The 27,984-nt window shown below is 66.6% G+C and overlaps 1 protein-coding gene across 1 annotated transcript; it reads right to left on the bottom strand.

The window, feature by feature from the left end:
- Positions 1–15: 15 nt before the first annotated feature.
- On the bottom strand, positions 16–27,696 carry MYO15A (myosin XVA). The gene is made up of 65 exons (XM_062588630.1): positions 26,037–27,696; positions 24,917–25,976; positions 23,608–24,871; positions 22,550–22,632; positions 22,232–22,295; positions 21,873–21,982; positions 21,550–21,624; positions 20,952–21,042; positions 20,361–20,464; positions 19,633–19,696; positions 19,449–19,562; positions 19,052–19,213; positions 18,263–18,376; positions 18,083–18,141; positions 17,662–17,785; positions 17,380–17,475; positions 17,081–17,212; positions 16,223–16,348; positions 15,909–15,986; positions 15,539–15,693; positions 15,342–15,387; positions 15,120–15,244; positions 14,638–14,755; positions 14,276–14,451; positions 14,108–14,192; positions 13,645–13,698; positions 13,433–13,514; positions 13,216–13,346; positions 12,297–12,392; positions 11,461–11,696; positions 11,171–11,349; positions 10,983–11,055; positions 10,573–10,764; positions 10,332–10,441; positions 10,120–10,208; positions 9,864–9,981; positions 9,672–9,733; positions 9,432–9,492; positions 9,127–9,265; positions 8,918–9,005; positions 8,732–8,831; positions 8,356–8,477; positions 8,032–8,091; positions 7,596–7,671; positions 7,097–7,212; positions 6,902–7,020; positions 6,362–6,503; positions 5,973–6,084; positions 5,676–5,750; positions 5,053–5,252; positions 4,827–4,969; positions 4,644–4,716; positions 4,392–4,464; positions 4,061–4,134; positions 3,865–3,947; positions 3,465–3,595; positions 3,165–3,259; positions 2,635–2,712; positions 2,194–2,290; positions 1,956–2,116; positions 1,695–1,828; positions 1,411–1,544; positions 967–1,100; positions 384–524; positions 16–216 (listed from the first exon to the last, which is right to left on the bottom strand). The coding sequence occupies exons 1-65, from the start codon at positions 27,076–27,078 to the stop codon at positions 115–117; spliced, it is 10,152 nt and encodes a 3,383-aa protein (XP_062444614.1). The 5' UTR covers positions 27,079–27,696; the 3' UTR covers positions 16–114.
- Between the last annotated feature and the right edge of the window lie 288 nt (positions 27,697–27,984).

Below are 27,984 nucleotides of genomic sequence, written 5' to 3'. Positions count from 1 at the left end.
GCCTGCGTCCCCCCGGGAGCCTGTCCAGGGTGCCCGTCGCGTCCGTGGAGCGCGGTCCCTGCGGCGGGTGGCGCGTGGCCCGGCGGCGAGACGGCCGGGAGGGCGCCGCGGGGCTCAGAGCAGCGTGATCTCGCTGGGCGGCAGCGTGAGCCTCTTCTCCCGGGCGCAGAGCAGGCTCTCCATGTGCGTGGCGATCACGCGGCACAGCTCCAGGCCCTGGCAGGCGAGGGGGGGAGACGCTCGCCGGGGGCCGCCTTCGCCCCCAAAATGCAATTTCCACACCCCCCCAGCCGACGCGGGCATCACCGCAGCACGCTCCATCCGCAGGGGCTGAGGCTGCGCTGGCTCCGTAGGAGCCCGCGGGGCCGTCCCGGTCCCCGTACCTGCTCCAGCTGCAGCTGGGTGATGCCCCGCGACAGCAGGTCGCCCAGCGTGATCTCCACGTAGGGGTAGCTGGAGCCGGCCGTCGGCCGCTGTGTCCGCGTCGACTGGATCTCCTTCAGGGAGAACTTCGCGATGGGCTCCTGGGAGGGGGGGTTGGGCAGGGTGGCAGGCACGTCTGGCGCTGCGGGCACCCACCCCCGGAGCCCCAGACCCATGGGTGCACGTGGGGAGCTGGGAACACCCGCACATTGCACAGGACGGGGCAAGGGAGTAAAGTGGGTGCAGATGGGAGCAGCTATTTCAGGGCATTGCCCGCCCCCTACCCCCCCAGGGGGACACGACCACACGGGAGCAAACCCCTCTGGCCTGCTGGGGCCAAATCCAGGAGACCTGCTGCGCTGGGAGAGGAGACCTCCCGGTGCAGTTACACTGCACACTGCCCGCTGCATCACTGGGTGCACTGCACTGGGTGCACTGCACTGGGTGGGTGCATTGCACACAGCCTGGACCAGGCCTGCCGGGGGGCTGCGGCATGGGGCAGTGCCTGCGGGACACCCTGCGGCCCCCCTGCCCCACACCTACGTGGGTCTCTTTGCTGAGGAAGTTGAGGCCGTTCTGGTTGACGGCCAGGATGCAGGGCGAGACGATGGTGTTGTTGCTGCAGCTCTGGATGTAGAAGAAGGAGGAGCCGAACATGGGGTAGGCACTCAGCAGTCCTGTGGGGCGGATGAGAGGGTGCTCAGCACGCTGCCCGCTGGCACCCAGCCCCTGCCTCAGCCTTGGGGGTGGCTCATGCCTCTGGGGTCTCCAGGGAGGGACCCAGCCAGCCCCATGCCTGGAGAGAGCTGAGTCAGCTCACAGAGCCTCACACCATGGCAGGCTCTGGACTGTGAGCAGTCACCTCCTCCACAGCACCGCGTCCCGGGCAGCACGTCCTCCCGAGCAGCGTCGCTTTCCCAGCAGCACTGCTTCCCTATGAGCACCGTCTCCCCATGAGCATCGGCCCCCCGTCCCCGTCCCGCTCACCCAGGAACTGTGCCCGGGCCTGGTGGGCGCTGAGCGCCTGGGCTTGCTCCGTGTGCTGGGTCACCATGTGGAGCCAGGACTGGGCCTTCAGCAGGCGGAAGAGCTGCGGGGGGACGTAGTCCTGCATCTCCCGCCTGCAGGGAGAGGGAGGTCAGTGCCGGTGCAGGCCAGTGGGTCCCAACGGCAGGACGACAGCTCCTGCGCGTGCATCCCGCCCCCCGCCCCGACCCCTTCTCCAGCCTCCGACCGCGGGCAGCACTCCCTCGCCCGGCGCTGGCACCTACGCGGTGGGCAGGCAGCGGCCGTCCTTGGCGCGGTGCTGCAGCGCGGCCAGCTTGGCCGCTTGCTGGAAGTGCTGCTCTCCGGACCTGGCGGGCGGCAGCACGTTGAAGAGCCCCTTGAGATAGTCGGGGAGGACCTGGGGGGGCGCAGAGCGGGCACGGCGGGTTGGGAGCCCGCCACGAGGGGACGTGCCCGACGGAGGCTGCAGCGGCAGGGCCGGACGGCGCCGGTGGCCCTGGGGCGGCCCCGCGGGGCAGCGGTACCTGGTTGTAGTGCACGGTGACGTAGAGCTCGTTGTCGAACTTGAGGGGCTGGCTCCAGACCACGCGGCGGCACCAGAACATGTAGCTGGCGTCGAGGCGCTCCGTCTCGGTGGCCACGTCCAGGATGTACTCCCTGCGGGTCAGGGGCCGGACGCTCTGCCCTGCGCGGCCCCCCCGGGCGCCTTAGCGGGGCCGCCCGGCTCAGCGCCCGCCCCGGCGCTCCCCGCCGGCCCCTCACCTCTGTCGGTGACCACGAAGATGATGTACTCGTCGAAGGCCTCGGGGCGCTGCAGCCCCATCTCGGAGCACAGCTCCTCTATCACGTCCAGAGCCACCTGGGCACAGGGACGGGCGGCTGGCACAGGGCCCGGGCCGGGCACCATGCCACCGCGCCACGCTCGGCGCTGGGTCCCGCAGCAGGTCTCGTCCCGCACGGCAACCTGGAGAGGCTGCGGGATCTCCAGAGACGCCCCTTTCCCGGGGAACAAAATCCCCCAGCGTGGGGAGAGCGGAGCCGCATCCCTCCTCGCTCCCGCACCGCGGGGTCACCGCCAGCCCCGGCTGCGGCTGAGCACCCCGGCTGCCGGCGGCACCGGCGCCCATCACCCTATCTCCAGGCGGGTGAGTGCCCCGGCGGCCGCCAGGCCAAGCCATTCACCCCCGGCTCCCTCCAACTCACCGAGCACGTCTTGATCTTGAGGTGCCGCTCGATGCCGCCGGGCAGGAGGAAGAGCTGGCGCTTGGCGCTGCGTCCAGCCTGCGCGGGACGGCACGTCAGCGCCTGGGGAGCCGGCGGCAAGGCCCCACGGCCTTCCAGGCCGTCTCGTGGGGACAACCCCGGGTCTTGCGGGTCCTGCTGCAGCGAGCCAGCGCATCCCTCCCTTGGGCACCAAGTGGGGTCTCAGCTGAGGCCTCCCAAAAGCTCAGGCCACCCCCAAAGTGCCCCACTGGCACAGAGCCCCCAGGCCATGCTGCAGCTGGGACACAGCCCCCCAGATCCAGGGGTATGATTTATCCCCTTGGAGTAATCCCCCCTCCCCCAGAGAGGAGCCCCCACGAAGGGCCAGGGTCCCTGTGCCAGGGAGGGGACACAGCTCAGCCCCTTGGTAGGATCTCAAACCCCTGGGAGGATCCTGAGCCACGGAGTGATCCTGAGCTGGCATCAGCCCTGCCCGTGCCCCGCAGGCGCCAGCGAGCGCCCCAGCTCACCACCATGGCTTTGAGCTCCATGCTGCTGGGGAAGAGGCTCCGGCCACCGAACTGCAGGGTTTTCCGCAGGTTTTGCTCGCAGGCTTTGGAGATGCCTGGGGGAGACAGGGCTCGGTGTGAAGGCAGCAGCGCCGGGGGTAGGTGGTGTGCCATCTCTCCGGCACCCCAAGGAGAGGTGCCAGGGGCTGAGCCACGACGTTTGCTCTGCCCTGCTCTGCTAAAGCATCTCTGGAGCCTGGGACACCGCAGGGTGTCTTTCCCCCCGTGCACCCAGGGCACTGGTGAACGCAAAGCCCCTACCCTGGAAAGGCAGCCCCGGGTGCCGGCCAGCGTCCTGCAGGAAGGCCAGGAAAAAGGGCCTGAGCACCTCGGAGCACTTGTAGTAGGCGGTGAGGATGTAGAGCAGCCTCCAGCCCTTCTGGCAGCTGTCGCTGCAGGGAAAAGCCGGGACTGAGCCCCCTGGGAGAGCTGCAGCGCCCGCAGCAGCCGGGGCAGCACCCACAGTCCCAGGGACCAGCGTTAGCCCCTGTGTCACTGCCCGGCTGGGTGCAGACTGCAAGGACAGAGGTGCCCAGGCCGTCCCCGAGATCTCCCGGGACGCTGGGGTGGCTCAGCTCGGCTGCGGACACAAGTGTCCCCAGCTCCAGCCTCCATCTGCCGTCCCAGCCTGGGGCCAGGTGACATGCGCACAGGGACTCACGTCTTGGAGCTGGTGTTGTCCGTGATCTGCTTGACGATCTGGCAATACACCTCGTCCCGCAGGACCTCGTGCTCTTCGCACAGCTGGCGGAGAGGTGCCGGCTCGGATCGTGGCTGAGGATGTCTCCACTGCCCCCCGTGCTGCCACCCCCTTCCCAGGACCCCCCAAGGTGTCACGGCCCCAGCACGGGATTTACCTTGAGTATGGTGTAGATGGTGTCCAGCTCCGTCTGTCCCCTCAGAGGGAAGTCGCCCATGAACTTCATCACGGCTGGGGATGAGAAAGCCACCCGGTGACACACTTCTCCCTGTCCCTTCCCTTTGGGGTGGGGAATGTCCAGGGCTCCCCGAACGGGCAACAAGGCCGAAAGAGCTGCAGACCTTTCAGCCACCCCATCTCCCATCCAGGCCCTGCCCCAGACCCAGACCCTGCTCCAAGGACGGCGGTCCAGAACAGCCCCAAGGGGCAGGGGGACTGGGGCACCGGACGCCCCGGGCTGCGACGGTGGGGCGGGCGGCTGTGCATACCTTGGAAAGCCTCGGCAGCCAGTTTGCTGACGCTGCTGTCGGTGAATTTGATGAGTGACTCCTGGATGGGGGCCTGCGGGGAGGGAGCGAGGCGAGGCTCAGTGGCCAGGAGCGGCCAGAGGGCCGAGCCGGGGGTCCAGAGAGGTCCCCAGGACCTCAGGGGGACCCAGGGGCGAGGAGCAGTGCATCACAACGAGCCCTAGTGTTGCAGGGCACTGTGGGGCCCCCCGGGTACCCTGTTCCCCCCGGTACCTTGGTGAACTTCAGCATCTCCATCCCGTCTGGCGGCTCCCCAGCCCACTTGGCCTGCTGTCCGCAGGAGTCCCTGGGAGAGACGCCAGAGAAGGGCGAGGGGAGCGGGCGGGCTGGCCCGGCGTCCCCGCCGCGGGGTGGCTGCGCCCCGCCGCCCGCGGGCCATCCCCAGCGGGCACTCACGTCTGCCCGTGCCGCGCCGCCCGGAAATACCGCCGGGCAAAGCCCAGCATGGGGAAGGCCCCGTGCGGCGGGGCGCCGTCCCCGGGACGCTCGCCATCCTCTCCCTCCAGGCCCACGGCGAAGCTGGTGCTGGCAGGGGACGCCTGCGGAGAAGGGGCGAGGGGGGCGTGAGCGCCCCGGCACAGCTGGCACCGCGCGGGGCGACGGCCTCCGCGGCAGCACCCACCTCTGTTTTCCGGTCCAGCTCCCAGGCCATGGCGGTGGAGGCCACAGCCACGGCCGCCGAGGCTGCCACCTTGCCCTGCTGGTCCCTGGGCTCCTCTCTCCTGTCCGCTGGCAAGTGGACGAAGTCGGGGGCGGCGACGGGCTGGACGTACTCAGCCGGGAAGAGCCCCGACCTGCCGTGGACGGCCCCGAACTTCCAGCCTGTGCCGGGCAGATGGGTCAGGAGCAGCTCCGCGCTGGAGGCTCCAGCAGGTTTGTCCCAGGGAAGCCTCTGCCCCGCTGCCTCCTGCCCTGGCACCCGAGCTGGCATCTCCACCTCCCCAGAGGAGCCCAGCCGTGGCTTTAGGCTGGGAACGGCTGTGGTTCGGCTCTGCTCGAGGCAAAGGGGCAGACCCAGAGCCAGCAGGGATGTGGGGCAGCACCCGGTGCTGGTCTGCAGCCACCTAGGCAGGGGACGGCAGGGGAGCATGCCCCTGTGCCGAATGGGCACCAAAGCATCCTGCTGGGGGGTAGCAGAGGGGGTAGCCCTGTGCACCGGCCCCAGGATGGGACACGGCTCGGGGTGGCCATATACACCACGGGGTCACACGCACGGAGACAGCACAGCTCTGCAGAGCCACCCACCAAAATCCTGGGTGCCCGACTTCAGCTCCTCCAGGTACATCACCTTCTTGCGGACCACGCAGCCGTAGTAGTGGTCTGGGGGGACAGGTACCGCGTGTCCCGGGAGCGAGCCCGAGGCACGGCTGCATCTGCCCTCAGCACCGGGGCTAGTGAGGACATCAGTCCTGCTGCCCAAATGCAAGAAGGAGAGGGCTCCTCCCCGGGCTCCCAGCTAAACCAGGGAGCTCCCCACAGCAGGATGCCCGAGCGGGTGGCCCTGGGGCGGTGGGAAGAGTGTCACCCGCGGGGGATGCTCACCTCCATCAGGGTGCTCCAGTGGCTGCAGGTGGATGATGTCCCCTTTGTGGAAGCTCAGCTGGCCCCTGTCCTCTGGGCTGTAGTTCCTCACGGCCACCACGTACTGGGAGTCCTGGGCACAGGGAGGACTGGCACGCATGCACACATGTGCACGCACACACACACGCATGTAGATGCATGCACACCACCCACCACAGGGGGCACCCACAGCCTCACAACCAGTCTGAGGTGCCACCCCTGCACCAAGGCCCAGGCACGGTCCCATTTGCAGGGCATCCCCCACTGCCCACCCGGGCCCACCGACACAGGCACACACACATGGCCCGGACCCAGGGACGTGCCACCAGCTGCGCCAGCCCGGCTGCGACCCGGCCCCAGGGCCCCCCCACCTTCCTGAGCTCCGTGATGAAGTGGTCCACCATGGCCTTGACCTGGGGCGCCTTCGGGGAGAAGAGGATGAGCTTCTCGCTGCTCAGGTTGAACTCCAGCATGTTCCTGGACGGGGTGGTCACGAACAGGACGTCGGCATAGCTGGGGCAGGGCGAGGCGAGGGTTATGCACCCCGGCACCCAGCCCGCCTCGAGAGCCCAGAGTGAGCCCTGCACATCTGGGCAGGGGCAGGGTGGGCACCCAGGTGGCCTGGCACCATCATCCAGGTTTGGGGGCCCTAGGTAAGTGCAGTGGGCAAGACGCAATGAGCAATTAATCCCCCCCAGCGCTGATCGTGACCATGGGGCCATATCCCCAGCAGGATGTGTGCATAGTGCTGACAGCAGCCGGGCCAGGAGGCACCCCCGCCAGCAGAAAACCCATCTCCATGTCTATTGAAGCTGGTAGAGCAATCACTTCAGCCCCCACCCGCTGGTCCCTTGGGCAGAGCTGCGGCAGCCGGGGGGGGGCTGCGCGGCGCCCGGCCCCGCTGCCCCTACCTGTAGCCCCGCAGCACCCGCAGCTGCTCCCCGGGCATGTTGGTGCCTTTCACCAGCCGCAGCAGCTTGATGCCGGCGTGGGACACGGCCAGGATCTGCACGCCGGTCCCGACGCTGCCCTGCAGGACGGCAGAGCGCGTTAGCCAGGACACGGTGCCACCACGGCACCGTCCCGTCCCTGGGCTGGCTCCTCACCGTGGCGGGGAAGAGGCGCGAGAAATACACCTCGCAGCCATCCCGGGCCGCGGCGACGATCTCCTGCTTGACACTCTCGGTGGCCACGGGGCTGAAGGAATCCAGCTTGTTTTCCGCTGTGGGGCGGAAAGGGAGTGAGCGTCTGCCCGCCCGTCGGAGGGAGCCAGGGCTGGCAGGAAGCTGGACGCAGGTGTCACGGCGAGATCGGGGATGTGCATCCCCTCTCGCAGCCCACAGGAACCCCACGGTGAGACGGGCCCTGCCTGGGGCACCCACTAACGCAGCAAGCCCCGCTGAGACCTGGCAGAACTCGTGACACTGTACATGACAAAGGCCTTCGTGTATCCAGAGGTAAAACTAGCCCGGCTTAAGCAAGGCAGGCGTTTGGCTCCCCAGGAGATGACGACAGGCACCAGGGCGGCAGGGTCCGAGCTGCCCTGGGTCCGAGCCCCCTCCCTGGCACTGGCGGGACTCGGCGGTGGCAGCAGGCGAGGGTTACCGAAGAGGGCTTTCATGCGGAGCCGCTCCTCCTGGCTGAGCCGCACGCAGGTGTCGGAGAGCGTGTCGCTGAAGATCTGGGAGAAGGGGGTTAGGAGCGGCAGGGCTGTGCCGCGCGGAGCGCAGCGGCGTCCCCTCCGGCCCCCTCTTCCCCGGTGGCGTGCCGGGGCCACCCGTGCCCTCCTCTGCGCCTCCCCGCCGTCGGCTTTCGCCGTGGCAGGGGAGGAGCGGGAGCTGGGCACTCCTCGAGAGAGGATGCAGCGGAGCGGCTGCCGGGAGGCACCAGCGTGGGGGCAGGTCGCTCCTGCCCGGCCGTTTGGGGCCACATCCGCACTCTTAGGGCAGGGACAGCCCGTTCCCAGGAGCTGCTCCGCAGGGGAAGAGCGCCAGGGGACGCTGGGAAGCCCAGGGGCTTTGGGGCCGCTTTGGCATCTCACCTGCCGGAAGATGAGATCCAGCAGCAGCGGGTCGTTGCAGTTGTCCTTGGGGTAGAAAACCTGCCAGGAGGAGACCAGCGTGGCTATGTTGCATCACCGAGTTGGGGCAGAGCCCCGCGTTCCCAGGAAAATCCCCCTTTATCCACGCAGCAGTTGGATGCCGAGCTTGTCCCAGCTCAGGCGTGCCGGGGACCAGCTCCATCAGGAGCACGGGGCAAACAACCCTGCCCAGGCCACGTCTGCGTGCCCGAGCTCTTCCCCTCCCGAGCCCGTCCTGCTCCGTTCCAGCGTGCGGCAGCCCAGCCCTGTCCCCAGCCCCGGCACCTCTTTGCGGATGTATATTTTCCACGGCACGTTGCGGTAGGTGTAGAAGTCCTCGTTGCAGCTCCGGTGGAGCTGGGTCTGGACCTGCTGTGCCTCGGACGGCAGCGCCCGGGACACGGCGACTGCAAGGGCAAAAAAAGCCCTTGCATCCCCCTGGGGCGAGAGCACCAAGAGCCTCTCGCTGCTGGGGGAAACTGAGGCACGGCAGCGCGACATGAGGCAGGGAGCATTTAGCCATGTGCCACGAGGCTGCTGCAGAGCCGGAGCCTGCAGCCAGCCAGGTTAGCTGTCACCGGCCCCGTGCCCAGTGCCACCAGGGAGGGCAAGGCGACGCCGGGCCTTGGGATCCTGCTGCACCGCAGCTCTGCCCCGGTACCTGGGGGCCTGGCGGTGGACAGAGGACGCCCCGCCGGCGCTCGCTGCTGGTACCCGGCGCTGGCGACCGGCTTCACTGCAGCCACCACCTCCCTGGGCCCCTGCGAGGCAGAGCGCAGGCTGCTCGTGGGGCCGGCCGCTCGCCCTGAGCCCGGCCCCGGGGCCTCGGGGGCGGCCGCGTCCCTACCGCGGGCGCTGAGAGCTGCCCCTTCAGGATCTGCATGGCTTCCTCGTGGGGGTCCAGCTTCTTCCCGAAGATCTTGCTGCCGTCCTTCCTGCGGAGACGGCACCCCACGGCATCACCAGCGCCCCGCGGCACCGCCAGCGCCCCGCGGCTCAGGGCTGGCAGGCGACGGGGCCGGGACTGGCGCGCGCGGCTCGGCGGCGCCGGGGTACCTGCCGGGCGCGGGGCCGCGCGCCGCCGGCTGGCACTGCCGGATGATGTTGCGGATGTTCTGCGTGGGCCGCGGGAAGTGCTCCGAGTTGAGCCGGGAGTGACGCACCAGCTCGCCGGGCCAGCGCCGGCCGGCGGGCGCTGGGGAGCGAAACGCCGTGGCTGAGACCAGCCGGCGGCATGTGGCCCCTCGGCCGTTGCCACCGGCTCGGGCATCGCCGCCGTGCCGCGCGTCCCCCCTGCCACCCCACGGTGGGGGCACCCAGACCCCAGGCACTGCCCCACGGCGCACGCCGTGGCGCCTTACCAGCTTTCTGCACGTAGGGCCGGGGCTGCGGCAGGGCCGGCGTCCCGTCCGTCGTTCTCCCCTGCGAGGGCAGCCGTGCCGTGAGCCCCGTGGGCCCGGGCTGCCGTGCTTGCCCCTGCCCCACCGCCTGCCCGCCGTGCCCCGGAGCCCCCTGGCCCTGGGGAGCAGCTCCAGGGAGCTGCCCCACAGCAGGGCCAGGAAGATTTTGAATCCCCCCCCCCCCGTTTCTGCCCCACTGACTGGGGGTCCAGGCGGCTGGTTGGCATCTGCCCGGCACTGGGGGGCCGGGGCCGGCTCTGCACCTGTGAAAGCGAAGGAGCAGAGCTGGCCCAGGGCGAGGGGAGCGGGGAGCAGGTAGGGAAACTGAGGCACGGTGCCAGGACAGGCTTCCGGGCGCTGTGCGGGGTCCCAGGCATGCCCCGGGGTGCTCACCCCTCGGCTGGCGTGGCTCAGTGGGTCCGGCATGCTCGGCGTCCCCGCTGCCGGCCCCCACGCCTACGCCGCCTCCTCCCTTCATCCGCTGCGAGACGGCGGCTGGCTTCTCCAGCTCCTGGGGACCAGGTGTCAGGAGGGCTGGGCACCCCTGGGTGCCCGTGCACCCAGGGAAACTGAGGCAGAGCGCTGCGAGTCGGGAGCCAGCGCAGGCGGCCGCCCCTCCTCTGCCTCGCGCAGGGGGTGCCCCTCTCACCCCGTTGCCGTAGGAGAGCACCGGGTCGAACAGGCTGTCCAGGTAGCGGTCCAAACCCTTCTGGGTTCGTGGCTCGCCAAAGTCCGCGTCTGCGGAGGGCAGGATGAGCCCAGCGGCACCCGCAGCTGCACCTGCACCCGCACCGGCCCCGCGAGCAGCTCCGGGGCCGGGGGAGCGGCCGGCGGGAGCGGGCTGGGGGGGCAGCGCCCTACCGTGAGCCGGGTACGCCTCGGCGGCCGGCGCGGCCAGGCGCGGCAGCGTCGGGGCTTTCACGGCTGGAGGAGGAGGGACTTCATCCAGATCCAAGCCATGTCCCAGCGCCCTGCAGACAGCGGCGTTTGGCTGCGCTTCCCCAGCTCCGATCCGGAGCCTGCGTTTCCCCGCGGCGCGTGGCTCGGCACGGGGCAGGACGGCACCGCCGACGCCGGGAGCCCGTCCCTGCCCGGTACTTACACCCGGCCGGCGCTGCCGCGGCTCTCCGCTCCCTCCCAGGTGATGAGGAAGTATGACTTCTGCTTGGGGAAGCCCTGGAGCAGCTCGAGGTCGGAGACGAGGTCCAGCACGTAGTCGTGGCCAGCCAGCTCGGCCCACTGGGCGCCCTCCTTCATGGACACGGACCAGCCGCGCCAGCCCTCCGCCAGCCCCCTGCCGAAAGCGGGGCCGCTGGGCACGGGGTCACCCGGGCTCTGCGGGGACGCCGTGCCTCCCACGGCCATGCCGGCTGTCCATGGCCACCGGGTGTCACGGCTCCCACGCCGCCTGGCTCTGCGGGAGCCCAGCATCGCCCCGAAGTGGCCCCAGGGCACCCTGCTCCTGGGGGATGCTGGGCCCTGGGTAGAGGAGGGGGTTGAGCCAGCGGGTACCTGTGCTTTAGGATGTCCCCTGCCAGATCCTCGCCGGTGCTCCAGGAATGGATGGGGCAGGAGAAGCGGTCACCTGAGGAGAGACCGGCGGTGAGCAGACCCTGTGGGTCCCTCCTCGCTGACCCTCTGCGGCTCTCTGCCCCCGCAGCCGCGCGCCCCGGCCGGCCCGCTGCCCGCGGGCCCCGCACCGTTGAAGCAGTGGACATCCAGGGCCATGCTGGCTTGCCGCCTGTTGGCCGTCCACTCCAGCAACGAGGGCGGGTAGGCGCGAGCCGCCGCGGTGCCCAGCGGCGACCGCGCCATGGCTTGCATCAGCTTCCGCTGGCACACCGGCTTGTAGCCGGCAAAGGCGTAGTCGGAGACGAACCTGCGGGGAAGGGAGGAGGCTGCGGGGCGGCCCGGCAGCAGCCCCAGGCGCGCGCGCTGCCCCGAGGAGCCCAGCGTGCCCCCCCCAGGCAGCGTCCCAGCCCCGGCTCACTTGAGCAGGTACTTGTCGAAGGCGGCGGAGGGGGGGAAGGCGCTGAGGCAGGTGGCCAGCAGCAGCCAGCCTCGCTCCTCGTTGTTGACGTTGGTGTTGCGCCAGACCTGGTTGGCGGCTTGCGCCAGGATCTCGTCCCGCAAGCCCGGCGCCGCCAGCCCCTTCTGCACGATGTAGTTGCCGAAGAGGGTCTCTTGCGGGCCGCCCAGCCCCGGGTCGCCCATGAAGCGCAGGATCTGCCATGGGGAGAGCGAGGGCGGAGTGGCACGGCGGCACCGCTGCCCCTGGTTCTTCCTCCCACCTTGGCTCCTCTTCCTCCTGCTCTTCCCGCTCCTCCCCACCCAGGGCATGGATGGAGGGAAGGCCAGGATCACTGTGCCCGACTGAGGAAGGATGGCCCAGGGTGAACCCAAAGGAGGGAGCGGAGCTCCCCACAGGAAGGGATGGAGGGGATGGGGGCACGGAGGGGACAGAGGGATGGAGGGGATGCGGAAGTGGAGGGGATGAAGGGGACAAAGGCAATGGAGGGGATGAAAGCAATGGAAGGGATGGAGGGACAAAGAGATGGAGGGGTAGGAGGATGAAGGGGTGGAGGGGAGGGAGGGGTGGAGGTGAAGGAGAGCTGGAGAGGATGCAGGAGGCGCAGAGGATGGAGGAGATGCAGGGGATGCAGGAGATGCAGGGATGAAGGGGATGGAGGGATAGAGGGAAAGGAGGGATAGAGGGGTGGGGGGGAAAGTGAGGAGGAGAGGATGGAGGGCAGGGAGGGGACAGAGACCACAGCCACAAGGTGAGGGATGTCCCAGCACACTGGGGGCGGGCACTGTCCCACCTACCAGCTTGAAAAGGCTGAGAGCCTCGTTGCAGAGCTCCTCCTCCAGCCGGGTCAGCGGGGCGGCCAGCGGGGCCGTGAGCATCCCGAAGAGCGGCTCCTGCAGCGACACCGCACACCCGTGGCTACCCGGGGCCTGCAGCCCTGGCCACTGCCGGCCCCGGCCCGCGGGGAGGCAGCGCGAGGCCGCAGGAGGGTCGGGGCTGCGGCGCTGAGCATCGCGTCGCGGCTCGGACGGGAGCTGGAGCAGGGCGCTGCGAAAGGGCAGGGGTGCAGGATGCGGCCAGCAGCCAGCGCCTCACTCAGACTGTGCTGGCAGGGCCAGAGATGCCAGTGAGGCTGAAAGCAGGATCTGACCCTGGCACTGCCGTTTGGGAACCCAGGGACTTGAAAACACAGGACAAAAATAGAGGAGGAAGAGGAAGGGTGCAAAGCAGCCACGTATCAATTTGGGCCAAGGACGGGGGGCCCGGGAGCAAAGCGACCTGATCTCCCGGCCCCGCGGAGTGACAGCGCCCGAGGCGTTTCCAGATCCGCCCCGAGTTGGGCATCCAGGAGGGCTCAGCCAGTCTCTCGCGTCACTCCGAAAACCTCAGCGGGGTCCCCCCGGCCTCTGGAGACGACAGGAACCCACGGGGAGGGCGGGAGGCCGCAGCCCGGCTCGGCGCAGCGCCCGCAGCCGCCCCCGGATCTGGCCCCCCCGGGCACCCCCCAGGCCGAACCCGGGGCCAAGCCCCGGCTCGGGCCGCGGGGGCAGTCGGGGAGCGGAGCCGAGCTCGGGGATCCTGCATCTAACCGCACGGCCACGTTGCCCTCTTGGGATAGCGAGGACGACCCGAAATCCCGTCTCCCGCACCCGAAAAAGGGCCGGGAGGCGGCGGCGCGCGGATGCCCTCCGGTGGGGCTGCCGGCGCCTCCCTTACCTGGAAATGGCCCCACACGTACTTGGCCATGGGGTAGTTATTGATGTCGAGCGGGAGGGTGAGCCGGGAGTCGGGCTGCAGCGCCGGCGGGGGCACCAGGACCACGCAGCCGGCGTTCACCTGCCCGGCGGCTGCGGCACAGCGGGCAGCTCTAACCCCGCGGCCGCCCGGCCGTGCCCAGGGGCTGCCGCGAGCCGGGCCGGCGAGTGCCGCTTACCTGCCGCGGCCTCCAGCAGCCCCAGGAGCTCGGCAGGGATCTCCAGGTGCGTCACGTCCACCACCTCCCTCCTCGTCAGCTCCTGCGGGGTAGGCGCGGGGAGACGGGCAGGCACGTGGCATGGGTGAGGGCACCGCAGCACCGCGGGCTTCGCGCACCCGCGCTCCTCGTCGGCACGCAGGCACCCGCTCGCCCGGTCGGCAGCTCCTTACTTGCTTCATCCTCTGCCTCTCCTCCTCTGCCCGTCGGCGGGCGTCCTCCTTCCTCTGCAAGCAGAGCAGCCGCACTGAGCGCTGCGCTGGCCCCACCGTTGCCTCGCCTGCCCGTGGCACGCCACGCTGGCTCCGTGGCCACCTTGCCCACCGGCTGGAGGTGGCTCAGGCCTGCGTGTGGTGCCGGGACCTCTCTGGGGGCACCCGGCTGTGCGTGGGAGGCAGAAGGGCACAGCATGCCTGCGGCCCTCCTGGCATCCCCAGGGTTTGGTCCAGAAAAGGCTCTGCTCATGCCAAATGGGGTGTCACAGGCAGAAGGTGGCCAGGAGAGGGGGTTGGGGGGCTCAGCAGGGTACAGACACTAGGACCAGCCCTGCGGCCTCTGCAGACCTGCCACGAGGCACGCAGCAAGGACATCCCCATCACCCCCGGGCCCTGCCGGCCCCCAGTTGCCCCCACTCACCTTGAGGTACCGCCGGCGGTTCACGTAGATGTGCACCAGCGACCTAAATTTGATGAGCGTGTGCCTCATGCGCCGGTACCGCTGCCTGCGGGAGGGCGCCTGTCACCACCGGCTCCCTGTGCTCCCACCCCTTGGCCAGCTCCTCCGAGACACTGGCTCCAGTCCTACCTGGCGAGGTAGCCGCGGGCCCGGCTCTGCAGGAGGATGATCTTGCGGCGCAGGGAGCGGAAGCGTCTCTTGATGAAGAAGGTGCGAGCGTAGCGCTGCAAGGTGAGCGCGGCCAGGTGATGGGCACGAGCCCGCTTGCTCTCCAGTGCCTGGTACAGCTGCTCCTTGAGGAAGAGCTGGGGGAGCAATGCCATGAGTCCCAGCAGCCCTGCAGCACCCCACCACCAGCCCCTCACCACCCGGCTGCCCTGGACATGCTCCGACTCCTGGAGCGCACAGGCACGCACGGCCTTGCGGCATCACTGATACCTCCAGGGGCTCCAAGCACCCTTAAACAGCCGCCACCACCACAGGGATGGTACCTTGCTCACACCGACGTAATACATGCTGGGGGTGACGGCGCAGAGGTTCCTTAGCATCTCCACGCAGTTGGTCCCATTGGGAATGACGTTGGACCACATGTCGACGAGGCAGCGGTACCTGGGTGAGCACCTGATGCTGTTACAGGGCCTGTGCAAGACCCAGCCCAAGGGAGATCTCTGGCTGCCCACCTTGGGCACCTGCTGGGGGACATCAGCACAGACCCTCCCCATCTTTCCCTCCTGGTGATTAGCTCTCCATCTGCAGAAGCAGCTTATCTGGGCTCTTCCACCAAACCTGGGGTGCTCCTAGCCCCCTGCCACTTCCATCAGCTCATGGGAGCCCCCTGTCCCAAACACTGCCTCACAGATTCCTTCAAGGAATCTTTTTGGTCTTTCATCCTCTGGTTGGTGGCACACGACCCATCCCTGGGGCCCTCCATCCTCCCTGGCTCCCACAGGCATGTGGCACCATGCTGCAGCACCTGTCGATGAAGACGAGGAAGGGGATGCGGATGGGGAAGCCCTCCTTCCGGATGCGGATGGTCTCCAGGATGCCCGAGTAGCGGAGCTGGCTGCTGACAACGTCAGCCTCAAAGAGTCCTGGCTCCTTGGGTTGGAGGGAGAGGGGTGCTGAGTCCTCAACCCATACCCACAGGGTGCCAGTGCAGGGCAAGCGAGATGTTCCCACAGCCTGTGTGTCTCACCTTCTTGTTGTTGGGTTTGAGGCAGCGCACGAAGAAGGGGTTGCACCTGCATTGGAGAGAGACTGTTGGTGGCAGGGCAGTGGGAAGGAAGGTGTTCCCCATGGCCTTACAGGACGGCTCAGCCCAGATTCATCCCTCCCCCCTAGCTGCCTGCCTGCCAGCTTGACCTGGCTCCTGCCCACCCTGCCCATGCTGACCTCTCCATCTTCTCCACTAGCTCCAGGAGTGACTGCTGGAACCTGGCAGCCACGGTGGGAGCCTTGTAGCGTCGTGTCCTGGTGCTGCTCTTCCCCACCAGGCTTTTCTGCCGGGCCAGCACCTGGGCATGTCCGAAGAAGAGGTTGGCCACCACCTTGGAGGGACAGGAAGGGTTACAAAGGAATAAGGTGTTTGTGATGGTGCAAGGCTCCTGGAGACACAGCACCTTCATGAGCCTTGTGGACAATGTCCTGGGGACTCAGAAGGGCCCATGGGCTGGCATATGTGCAGGGACCAAAGAGGGGCTAAGCTGGACCAGTGCCTCCTCCACCACTGCTGCAGAGACCCGACGCTGGGCCAGGGTCCTACCTTGGTCCTGCTGCTGATGAACAAGTCCAGAACATCCTGCCGCACTTGGTCATAGTTTTTATCCAAAAACTTGTGCACCTGCCAAAGAGCAGAGCCTGGTGCTTTGGAGCCCTTTGGCATGATAGGAGAGGCAAAAAGCTACTGGCCAGGGACTGCAGGCTGAGGAGCAGATCCTGGGTCCCAGCCAGATCCATGTGCCTGTCCCTCACTCCCAGCACAGGATCAACCAAATAAACTGCCATGTCAACAATTTCTCTAACCCACCCTTAAAACCCCTCACTAAAGCCCAGACCAGGTGTCTTGCTGCCACGCACCTGGTAGGTCACCTTCCCTGCATAGTGTTTGATGGTGAACTCTGGCAGTGGCATCTTTGGCTTGGTGTACAGCGGGTTCGTTCCATGGTGGTAGTGACACTTCTGGAGGAAAGTGTGGTCTGTCGCCTGGGAGTGGATAAACGTGTGAGGGTGGAGGCTCTGAGACCCATCTCATGCTAGCTGGCAGCTCTGGAGACGCACATGGGACAGGGACACCCGTCTGGGTCGATGGAGGTAGCGTGTTGTGCCTCCAGCTACATCAAGTGATGTGAAGAATTTCTCCTCAGAGAGATGGGTCTCTGCTGAGGACAGGTCTCTGCTCTCCTCCCCATGCTGCTCATTCCACGGGCCAGGTGTGTCTCACAGAGCAGGTGAAAATACGGGGTGAACCAAGAAAGAGGAGAAATTCCCCAGCCAGGGTTGCAAGCTTGAAGGAGCAATCACAGCCAGGTCTAGGGCCTGGGTCAGCCACTGCTCTCAGTTTTGCCGTCGAACTGCTGCATGAGCGCAGGCGTCTGCTTCGCTGTGCCTCAGTTTCCTCATCAGCAGAGAGGGTGCAATCACGCCTCTCTGTTTTACAGGGCAACTGTTTTTTTTTTTTTCAGTGATTCCTGCAAAAAGCAGGTCCTCTAGGGGAAGTCATGACAGGGGTACCTAGCTGGGACCTCCTGGAGGTTGTGCAGCCTGGTTGTGGACACGCCCTCCCCTCTGCCGAGGGTCTTCTCACTTCACCCAGCTCAACAACCCAGGAGCTGAGCAGCTCTGGGACATGGGGACACCTGGACAAGGTGACACCCCAGGCATGGTGATATCTCAGGTGCACCATCCTTGCCACCACCATGTCAAGAAGCACTTCACCTGGGGGAAGCAGCTCTGGTCATCAAGGATGCGGAGGATGCCATAGGGCTTTTGGGAGATGAGGTCGATGCAGGGCTGGTTGTCACTGAAGGGGATTTCCTTCCACTCGATCTGCTCACGGAGGTACTCCTCCTGCAGGGAGGGTCAGCTCGGTGATCCTGACCGCAGAGTCAAATGCCCCAAACCCCAGGAACAGGCTTTTGGACCCCTCAAAGCCCCCAGCTCCACAGCAACTCTTGAGGACATGCCAAGGGGCAGCCTGAGAACTGTCAGATGCTGGGGACTGTTTGCCTTCCCACCTGCTCCTCCTGGAAGACGATCTTGTTGAAGAAGAATTGCAGGTACTCATTGGCGTAGTTGATGCATAACTGCTCAAAGCTGTTGAAATTGAGATCCTGCAGAGAGTCGGGGACACAGTGCCTGAGACCATGCAGGAGCCAGCCCCAGCGAGCTGGGCTGCAGCACCGATTCAGGCCGAACCCATCCCTGCAGCCCCAGATGCCGCTGCTTAGTGGCACACGATGCATGGTGAGGGGAGGGCTGCAGGGAGCTCGAGGAGTGATGGAGCTCACCCCGCCCACCTCAAACCCGTAGATATCCAGGATGGCGATGGAGAGGGCCTCTTGCCTGGGGTATACCAGCTTGTTGATGCGGTCTGTCAGCCAACCAAAGAGCAGGGAATAAAGGATCTTGGCAATGGCATCCCTGGGAATGGGAGAGAGACCAACAGAGCGTTGGCTTGAAGAACTCCCAGCAGGGAGTCGGAGCCCTGCCCATTGTGGGGGCTGCCTGTGGCACATCCCTCATCCTTGCTGCCCTCACCAGGACCCATCCCAGCCCCACTGCTGAGCACAGCAGTCTGCAAACTGCCCGTATGCCGTGTGCCAGGAGCCCTGACCTCCCCTTCCCTAGCCCTGGTTTTGCTGCTGTGCAGTCCCCTAGGGCCAGACATCCCATCGTCATGCTGCACAGCACGGACTGGCCATGGCAAAGACCCTTTACCTGGCATCCACGGCGCTTTCGACAGTGAGGGGGGTAAAAATCTTCTCCCGTAGTGTCTCCTAGTTTGGGGAAAGCAAATGGCACGATGGAAGTTTTAGCAGCACCTGCAGGAACCAAACTCCACCAAGCTCTCGTGCTACAGCCATCACGGCTGCTGGCCACACACTGCTGCACACTCACCGTCACTTTGAAGGTGATGGCTTTCTGCAAGCCCTCAGGGGAGATCTGCAGCAGCTCAGCCACCGTCTGGATCTCCGTTGCACTCACCACCGTCGCGACTTCCTGGCAGTCTGTCTGCAAGACAGAGTGACGTGGTGGGAAGTGATGGCCACTCAGGGTGGGGGAGAAAGATCTGTCCAGGGGCCCCTCCAGCTTGGGATGGCCACACAGCAGTGGTGAAAAGCAGCCTGTGGTGTTGCCCAACCAGTTCAGCCAAACTGATTTTCACCAGCTGGGACGCAGCCCATCACCGAGCCATCCTGCAGGGCCAGATTGAGTTGCCTTCCTGCAGTTTCGATGGTGGGTCTGTATTTGTCTGTATCCCAAATCAAGCCAAAACACTGTTTTTGATTTAATTTTGCTTATATTTCTGCAACAGAAAATATAAAGACTTTCCTCCCTATAAACCTGAAATATCTGAGCAACATCAACATCAACATCAACATTTTTCCATGGAAAAATGAAAGCAGACTCAGTGTTCCTCTTCCTCCAAAACCTCTGGGCAGAAAGACCTCCCAAAAGCCATGCCAATTACTTATGTTGGGAACTGGCCAAAACAGCTGGTTTGAGGATGTGGCATCTATATCCAGATGTGGCAGAGAAGCCTCTGTGTTTACTCCCCAGCTCCCCTTGGCCCAGAGGTGAGAACAGCTCAGCAGCTGCCTGCAGCCGAGGACATCATGCATGGGATGTCCTTCTTGCCCTTGCCCTATACCAGAGCTGCCACTAGCCCCGTCCCCTTCCTTTTACCTCATATTTTTCAAAGTAGACATTGCCCAGATGGAGGATGGAAGACAGGATGCGGAAGATGCTGTTCTGCTCCTCAATGCTGAAGCTCAGGACCTCCATGGTGTTGAGCAGTCGCCGGAAATCCTCAGCATCGTCCTTGCCAGGGATCTCACAGTTCCCACCCTGGAAGAGCCCCATGGATGTGCTGTCAGGATGGTGCACCCCCGGGGCCAGCCCAGGCTGCTACAGGGTCCCAGTGAGCTTCCATCCACCAGGGATCAGTCCAGGAGCAAGGACACCCTGCTCCAAGCTCTGCCCAGAACATCCTCCCCACCAGCCCACTGGTACCTGCAGGGACTTCATCCCGGCCCCAATGGCCCTGAGTCCAGCATCCAGGTATGTGGGGCAGGCAACTCACCTGATTCAGGTAGTAGTAGGTCTCTGCGTCCTGGAGAAAGTATTTCTGCCGCTGCTGGGCAGGTAGGCCAGCCAGCATCTCATAGAAGATGTGATAGTTGCGCTCAGTTTTGGCCTGCAGAGCAGAGGACTGAGCTGAGGCGAGGCCCAGCACAGACAGAGCCTGGGGCCAATCTGCCACCCACCTGAAACACCACGCGGGATTTCTCCAGCAGGTACTGCGAGGTTATGGCACCACAGATCAAGCCGCTGCAGGGACGAGATGGGGAGCCCAAGCTGGCAACCCGAGTGTGGCCAGGAACTGCCACCCACCCTGGCCCGAGCCTCATTCACCTGGAACAAAGGGTTGTGCCCACCCCACCATACCCAGCTGTGTCTGCACCCAGCTGGAGCTACTGCACCCATGGTGAAATTGAGCACCCCCAGCAAGACCTGGTGCCCATGCCAGGAGTCTCCTGGGCAGCAGAGCATCTATGGGACCAAGCAAGGGCAGGACAAGCCATGGGGCTTGTTGGTAGGTCAGGGATGGGGGACCTGTGAGCAGGACCACATCCTTTCCCCTAGCCCCGGCATGGGCACAGCACCGGGGGACACAGCCACACCAGCACCTTGGGCAGGGGACAGTAAATGCTGCATGTGCAACATCATGTTTCCCCTCTCCGCATTTTGCCTCCCCCAGAGGCAGACCCATCTGCACGTCTCACACCAGCCATGCTGGCAGCCAAGCAGAACCAAGAGGATGGTGAGACAGGGGCAGTCCAGGACCAGGACTGGAGTCTCGGAGCAGGGCTGGGGTCCCGATAGGGGGCTGGAGTCCTGGACTGAGCTGGGGTGAGCCACAGTGGCACACCCAGGACACGGGGATGGGAGGATCAGGGCTAGACATGCACAGATGTTCCTCAGCATTACTTACTCTTCCAGAAAGATTTCCACAAACTTCCCAAACCTGCTGGAATTGTCATTCCTCACGGTTTTGGCATTGCCGAAGGATTCCAGCAAGGGGGTCGCCTCCAGGATCTGTCCGTGGTGGATGAGGAGAGCCACAGCATGAAATTGTGGTCTGAGCATCCCAACAGGCCACGGCCACAGGGTGTTCCCTGGGGTGGGCGGACCATACCACCTTCCCAGCCATGCCACCCTTCCTGCCACCTCCTGCCCTGAGCAGACAGGCCAGGGGCACCAAACCCCAAGGTGTGTGATGCTGCAGGGCTGTGTAAGACATGGGATGGCACAACGACCCCAGGCACACACACACACAGAGCTGCAGGTGCCTGCACCCATGGTCCCTGCGCAGCCGGGGTGACATGGTGGCGATCCACCACGATACTCAGCTCCCTCGAACCGCCCTAGCCCACGTGTCCCCCCAGGTACCTCTATCTGCCATGGTCCGTAGTGAAAGCATGGGGACAAGGAGAGTGGCAGAGACGTGAGTGCAGCACGGCAGCAGGACGCATGGACAGGGACGTGCCCACTGCGTGTGCCTGGCCGCGGGGAGGTACGCTACCTGCTGAGCCGTGCTGCGCTTCTGACTGACGGCTGCCAGGTAGCGCAGGATCAGTTTGGTGGCTTCTGTCTTCCCCGAGCCGCTCTCCCCACTGAACCGGGGAGCAGAGACACAACCAGGGACATCACTAGTTGAGCAGAGGGGTTGGGGAGTGTGCCCACCCTGAGCATGCCCATCCCGAGTGTGTCCAGCCCAAGCACGTCCACCTTGAGAGCATCCATCTCTATCATGCATCCATCTCAAATCTGACCATCCTAACTGTGCATCTACCTTAAACATGTCCATCCCAAGCGCATTCACCTCAAATGTGCCCATCCCAAGCATGTCCACCCCAGGTGTCCATCCTGAGTGTGTCCACTCTAAGCATATCCATCCTAAGAGCATCCAACCCCACCCAACCCAAACCACCCCAATCTCATTGACCCTCGGGCTAGGCCGTGCTAGCGAAGGATTACGCTGACACTGGTGCAAACACCCTGTGTAACTGGCAATCAGTGCACTGCTAATTAAGGACACCAGTTTAGTAGCCTGCAGGGATGCCAGCCAGGAGAGGGGTGTGCAAGGGGACAAGCATGTGCAGGTCCCAGTTGCCTCTCACCTGATGACGATACACTGGTTGTGTTTGGCATCCATCATTTTAGTGTAGGCAACATTTGCAATCGCAAAGAGGTGCCTGTGGAGCAAAAACATGTGCGGGAAGTGAGGTGCGGTGTGGTGGCAGTGCTAGTGCTGAGCAGCACCCAAGAATGGAGACAATCGCTCCAGCAGCCAAGAGGCATTGCAGGGGCTGCAGGGCTTGTAGGAGTGGAGCCCACCCAGAGGCTCCTACAAGGACCTATGGGGACAAGCCAAGGGTGGTAGCTAAGGCCACTCTGGGAGCTCCTTTCCCCACACGGCATTTCAGAGGTGCCTGGTACTCACGGCGGGTTCTCGCCCAGCGCCCTGCCCTCGTACTGCAGCACCTGCTCCGTCCCGTAGATGTTGTACAACCGGTAGGGATTGACTGAAACCAGGATGCTGCCAATGTAGGTCTGCAGAGAAGAGGGGCAGGTTTCGAGGCAGCAGGAGCTTGGCGAGCAATACTCCCCCTTTCGGAAAGAACTCCCTAAGCATCCCATGCCCAGCTGTGCATGGACAAGATGCCAGCTGTCCCAGACCACTCATCCCAGGATGAGGATCCAGGCATCCTGAGCCTCCCTGGGATGCTGTGCACCTCAGCGGTGGCCTGATGGCCTCCAACACCCTTACAGCCTCCACAGCCCTGTGCACAGGGCACTTACATAGATGAGCTGACGCTCAAACCGTGTCTGGATGTTGCTCAGCACGGCGGCTTCCTGGAGGTCCCTGCCATGGAGCAGAGAGGCCACGTTACATGGCCATGGAGGACAGGAGGCTTCCGCTGTCCCTGAGCACATCCCCACCAGTCCCCAGCCAGCTAGTGGGAAACTGGGGCTGGCATGGGCTCAGGAGCCGTCACAGCCTTCCCTCCCATGCAGGTGCCCACAGGGGGTTTCCAGCCCCTTCCCACCATCCTACTGGTGGCCCCCGTGTCTGAGCTGAGTCACAGCTAGCAGCCAAGGGGGGACACAGGGACTCACTCCAGCTGGGTCATGTCCTCCAGCCCGTCCTCCTCTTGCTGCTCCTGGTACCGCACGATGGGCAGGCTGCAGAGGGACTGCATCTGCACAAAGCAAGCCCGGTGGCACGGGCACTGAGGGCATGGCCGTGCACCCTGCGGGGCGCCAGCCAGCCCCCTCCACGACCTCCTGCACGTTTCACCACAATGACCTCAAAACCAATATCTCTGGCCCCAAACTGGGAAGCCCATAACCACTGCAACAGAGTCCCCAGGCAAAGGATCCCACCATCCCAGAGTGGGTCCCCCAGCCCAGCAAGAGCGTCACATGTCTGGGGAGAAAAGAAGCACTAGAAATTGGATTAAAAAGCTAAGAAGATGTGATCTGGGCTTATACCAAGTGTGGGAGTCCCAGGAAATGCCATTTCTGGAGAGTCCTGTCCCACTTTTTGTGGCCAGGTGGCCCTTGCCGCAATACCCATGCGTTTTATCCAAAAAGGCCCTTGGGGGCTGCAAACGGGGGCATTTGCCCAGGGAGGCGAATAGCAGAGTGGTGCATCCAGGCGAAACAACAGAAAGGAGCCACGAAGGGGCACAGCGGCAGCCGAGGATGGGGCAGTGCGCGGGGGAAAGGGGCTCGGGGGCTGCTCTCTGTGCCCACACCGGATCATCTCAGCTGCAGGCCAAGGAAACCGGCAGCTGCCACCGACCACAGCGCCCAGCCGGGCCGATGGGCAGGTAAGCGGATACCCGCCGGGGCCGGCGTGCCGGCAGTCACTCCAGCCCGGCTAGCGACACCTCTCCTCCGGTTGCAGCGTGGCCACCCCGGAGATCGGGTCTCGCCATTTACATACTCGCTGCAGCCAGCGAGAGTCAAGTGTCCCCGCCGGCGGCTGCATGCGGGATGGGGTGGGGGGGCCATGCCCGTCACACACACAGCCCCCTCCAGCACGGTCCCCCACAGCAGGACCCCCACCGGCATCCGGGATGTGGTGGGAAAGCCGGCGCGCCCGCGCTCACCCACCCCGCGTGCTGCACCCGGCGTCCGGGGATGCTCCCGCATCCTTTCCCCGGCGTTACCTTGCTCCGCCACGGCAGCTTCGCGGCCAGGTACCCGTCCGCCCAGGGGTTTCTGTCCCGCCAGGCGCGGGCGGGCGAGCGCTGGCTCAGGTAGCGGGCGATGTCGGCTCCTCGGGGGCTCACCCGGGTGCGGAGGCGCTCGGCGGGGCGCCGGGCGTAGCCCTGCTCCGTGGTCCAGGCGTCGGGCATCTCCTGCACCCGCACGACGTGCTGCTTGGACCAGTGCTGCTTGTAGATGCGGGACGCCCGCCGCAGGGAGCCCAGCCTCTGGATCTGCGGCGTCACCACCGCGTAGCGCCCCGCGCCGTCCTCCCCGGCCACGGCCTCGCTCTCATAGAGCTCTGCCATCTCCGGGGCGCCGACGCCGCGCCGGTAGGAGCCCGGCGCCCAGCCGCGGGGGCTGGGGAAAGCGGCGCTTCCCCGCGGCACCGGGCTCCGTCCAGCTTTTGGGGAGCCCGGGAGCCTGGGCTGCGGGCTGTCGGCCCAAAGGCAACATCCCGCCGTGGGGCTCAGCGACCCGGGCGCGTCTGCATCCCGCGGGGCCGGGCGCCTCGCCGAGGAGGGTGCCGGGGAAAGGGGCCGGCGGCGGGCAGGCGGCGAGGACGGGGGGGCCGCGCTCGCCGTCAGCAGGGACGCGAGGGACTGGCCGGGCCCCAAGCGCCCCGGCCTCCCCGGGGATGGGCTCCGGCCGCCCGTTTCGGCAGGGCGCCGGGCCATGCCGGCCAGGGGCTGCCCGATGCGCTGGAGGAAGCCTTTGGGGACGCCGGGAGCGGGGCCGGGCGGCAGCAGCTCGGGGCTGGGCGGCCGGCACCAGGGCGGGCCGGGGGGCGGCGGGCGGCGGGCAGGCGGTGGGGCGGCGGGCGGCGGGGCCGGGGGGCCGGGCGGGCGCCCCAGCGGCTGCAGGAAGGGCGTCCGCATCAGCGGCTTCACGGCTTTGGTGGGCGGCTCGGGCTGCCGGGGCCAGGCGTGGGGCAGCGGCGGGCCGGGGGGGCCGCCGCGCCGCGCCGAGGGCCGCCGCGCCGGCGGGACGGCGGGCGCCGAGGAAGGCGCCGGGGCCAGGGCGAAGCGGCGGAAGCTGTCGCCCGGGGAGGGAGGCCCGCGGGGGCCGTCGCTCCGGGCGCTGCCGCGGCGGTCGAGGGCCGGCGGCGAGGAGCGGCCGGGGTTGGCGAAGGGGTTGCGGAGGGAGGGGAAGCAGCGCGATGCCAGCGGCGGCGGCGGCGGGGAGACGTCCCTGCCCGGTGAGGCCCGCGGCGAGGCCCCGCCGCTCCGGCCGCCGGCGGCCCCCAAGGCGCTGGGGCGGGCGGGCGGCCGCCGCGCTGAGCCGGCTCTCTCTGCGCCCGCCGGCCCGGCGCCGAAGCGTCCATAAGCGGGTTCGGCCGGCCCCGCGCCAGAGGCCGGCTCCGACCCGCCGCCGCCGCGGTGCCGCCCGCGGCCGAGCTGGGGCTGCGACAGCGACCGCTGCAGGAACTGCCCCAGCGGGCTGCCGCAGGCCCGCGCCGCCGGCCCGCCGCCCCGCCGGCCGCCCGCGCGCCGCCCCGGCGGCTCGTACTCGTCGTAGTCGTCCTCGTCGCCGTCGGCCAGGTGCGGGGACGGCGGGAGGGCGATGTCCAGGCGGTCCGTGCCGAAGAGCTTCACCTGGGGCCTGGGGAAGAGCCTGAACTTCCTGTGGAGGGAGAGCTGGGCCGAGAGCGTCTCCCGCGCGCCCTTGAGGGAGGCGGCGCTGAGCGCGGCGAGGGGGTACTCCCGGTCCTCCTCCTCCTCCTCCTCCTCCTCGTCCCCCCACTCCTCGGGCTCCTCGGCCTCGGCGATGTCGTCCAGGGCGGCGGCGTAGGGGTTGCAGGAGGACTGGGCGTGCGGCGGCCACGCGGCCTCGCTGTAGTGGACGCGGTGCTCGGGGTAGGCTTCCTCCGCGTAGCCGCCCTCGCCCGCCGCCGGCCCGCCGAAGGCGCCGTAGGCGTCCCCCGCGTAGCCGAAGGGCCCCGCGGGCTCCTCGGCGTAGTCCGGGTCGCTCCCGTAAGGATCGTAGAGGTCGGAGGCGGAGTAGGCGCCGTAGGGCCTGTAGGACTCCTCATCCTCGGGCTCCCAGCAGCGCTGGGACAGCGGGTCGTCCGGGTAGTCCGAAACCCCCTCGTAAAAGCCGTAGTCCTCCTCCGCCTCGTAGCCGGCGTAGTCGCCGTAATCGGGCAGCGACGCCTCCTCGAAGCCATAGCGGGTCGGGTAGGGGGGAGCCGGCGCGGCGCCGTAGCCCTCCTCCTCGGCGTAGCCGCGCCGGGCGCCCAGGGGGCCGGCCCCCTCCTCGGACCAGCCGTAGTATCCCGCCGGCGCCGGCGGCTCCTCCGAGGGACCCCGCCGGGACGGCCGCCGGGACGGCGGGCCGGGACGCTCCTCGGTGCGCCGCGCCGCGCCGGGGGCCAGCAGCCCGCCGCCACCGCCGCCGGGGAGCCGCTTCATGTTGGCTCGGTGCCTGAGGATCTCGTCTTCCGCGGGGAACGGGAGCTTCCTCGCGCCGATGCGGGAGAGCCAGGCCGCGTCGGCCGGCCGGCCACCCCCGACGAGCCGCCCGCGCTTGGAGAGCAGCTTCCTCGCCAGCCAGCCCGTGGCGGCGGCCGCCTTGCTCAGCACCTGCGCCCGCGGCTTGAATTTCCTTTCCGGGCGCCGGCGGAAGAGGGACGCGCCGGCCGCCTCCGACTGCCCTCCCTGGCGCAGCAGCAGGAAGGACAGTTTCGCCGGCGGGGCGCTCGCCGCCTCCTTCCGCTTCTTCCCGATCTGCTTGAAGCGCACCATGAGGTTGGAGGTGGACTTCAGCACCGCCTTGTTCTTCTTCTTCTTCTTCTTCTTCGTGCTGTGCTTCTGCAGCCCCCAGAAGAAGCGGGAGGTGTTTTTGAACTGCCCCTTCTTGGGCTGCCGCAGGCCCAGCTTCTTGAAGCCGAGGAAGAGCTTGGAGGTGCTCCGGAGGCTCCGCTTGACCTTGGCTTGTGGCGCCTTGTCCTCCTCCACGGCTGGGCTGGCCGCGGCCTTGGTGGCCGCTTTCGACTGGCCCGTGGCCTCTGCGCTCTTGGCTCCTTTCTTCTTCTTGGCGTTGTCGGCCGTCAGCCCCATCACCAGCTTGGAGGTGCCCTTGAGGTTCTTCTTCATCTGCGCAGCATTGCTTTCGCCCTCCTCTTCCTCCGGCTCCAGCTGTACCTTCTTCCCCCGGCCTGGCTTCTTCACTGCCACTGCCTTGAGCACCCCCTTCTTCTCCTTCCCTTTCCCCTTTTTGGGCTCCTCCACTGGTGCCTCCTCCTCTTCCTTCTCTTCCTCCACTGCTTGAGCCTCCTTGCTCTCCTCCGTCTTGGCCACCTCTGCATCCGAGGGCTCCTCCAACTCGCTGAGCACCTCCTTCTTGCCCTTCTTGGCATCCTTCCCTTTCCCTTTGCCCCCCTTGCCCTTGGCATCGGCATCCTTTTTGGGGTCCCCTTTCTTGCCACCCATGCCGGCGGTGGCGGGCGCTCATGCTCCGGGTTTCACGCCTGCTCCAGCAGCCTGTCTCCAGGAAGGCCCGCCCAGCGGCGATGCCCCGCACCGGCACGAGGTGGCTCCTGACCCTGCACTCCCACCACTGCCAAGCGGCAAGAGCTCTACAGCAGCCCGGCCACCAGCACGGCCCGACCCCACGGCCCCCGCGCCGGGTGCCTGCCGCGGGGGGGTAGTTACCTGCGCCCGGTTTCAGTGGGGCACGTGCCCATGTCCCTCAGCCGGCTGCGGCCCTCTCGTGCCTGAGGCGCCCCGGCTGCTCCCCGGTGCCTCCTGGGGGACTCCACGTGGCATGTCCCCGGGGCAGCAGGACTCCAGCCCCAGCCCCTGAGCTGCCTCCTGCCTCCTGCAGCGCGAGTTAAGCAGCCGAGTTGCTCGCGGCTGGTCTGCCAGCTGTAACTATATCTCCTGGGCTCACGGCAGCATGAATAATGCAAGGAACGCATCACTTCTGCCCGGAGACTTTTCCAAAGGAGACGCAAGATGGAAGGCAAGAAACCGCCCCTGCCACCTCTGCAGCAGGTCCCGTATCATGCGGAGCATCCTGCTGCACCCCCCGCAGGGCCTGGTCCGGGCATGCCCTTGGCTTTCCACGGGATGCTGCAAGGTCTGAGCCCCTGGGCACGGCCAGCTCCGTGCCCAGGGAATAACGCCCTGAGCCACAGCCAGCTGCTCTTTTCCAGAGGCTGATCCCAGCCGAGAGCCACTTGCTCACAGCTTCGTTCCTCCTCCCCAGAGCATTTCAGGCTCTGGGGCCAGCTCTGAAACTGGGATGTAAACGGTTTCATAAGAGCACAAGCATCTTGACAGAGCGTGGATGACCCAAGACCAAACTCTGTGATTTCCCTACACCTCGGGGTGCTT

This window comes from Rhea pennata, chromosome 15, assembly GCF_028389875.1.
Source record: "Rhea pennata isolate bPtePen1 chromosome 15, bPtePen1.pri, whole genome shotgun sequence".
Classification (NCBI taxonomy): Eukaryota; Metazoa; Chordata; class Aves; order Rheiformes; family Rheidae; genus Rhea; species Rhea pennata.
This window is presented reverse-complemented; position numbering and strand designations above follow the sequence as displayed.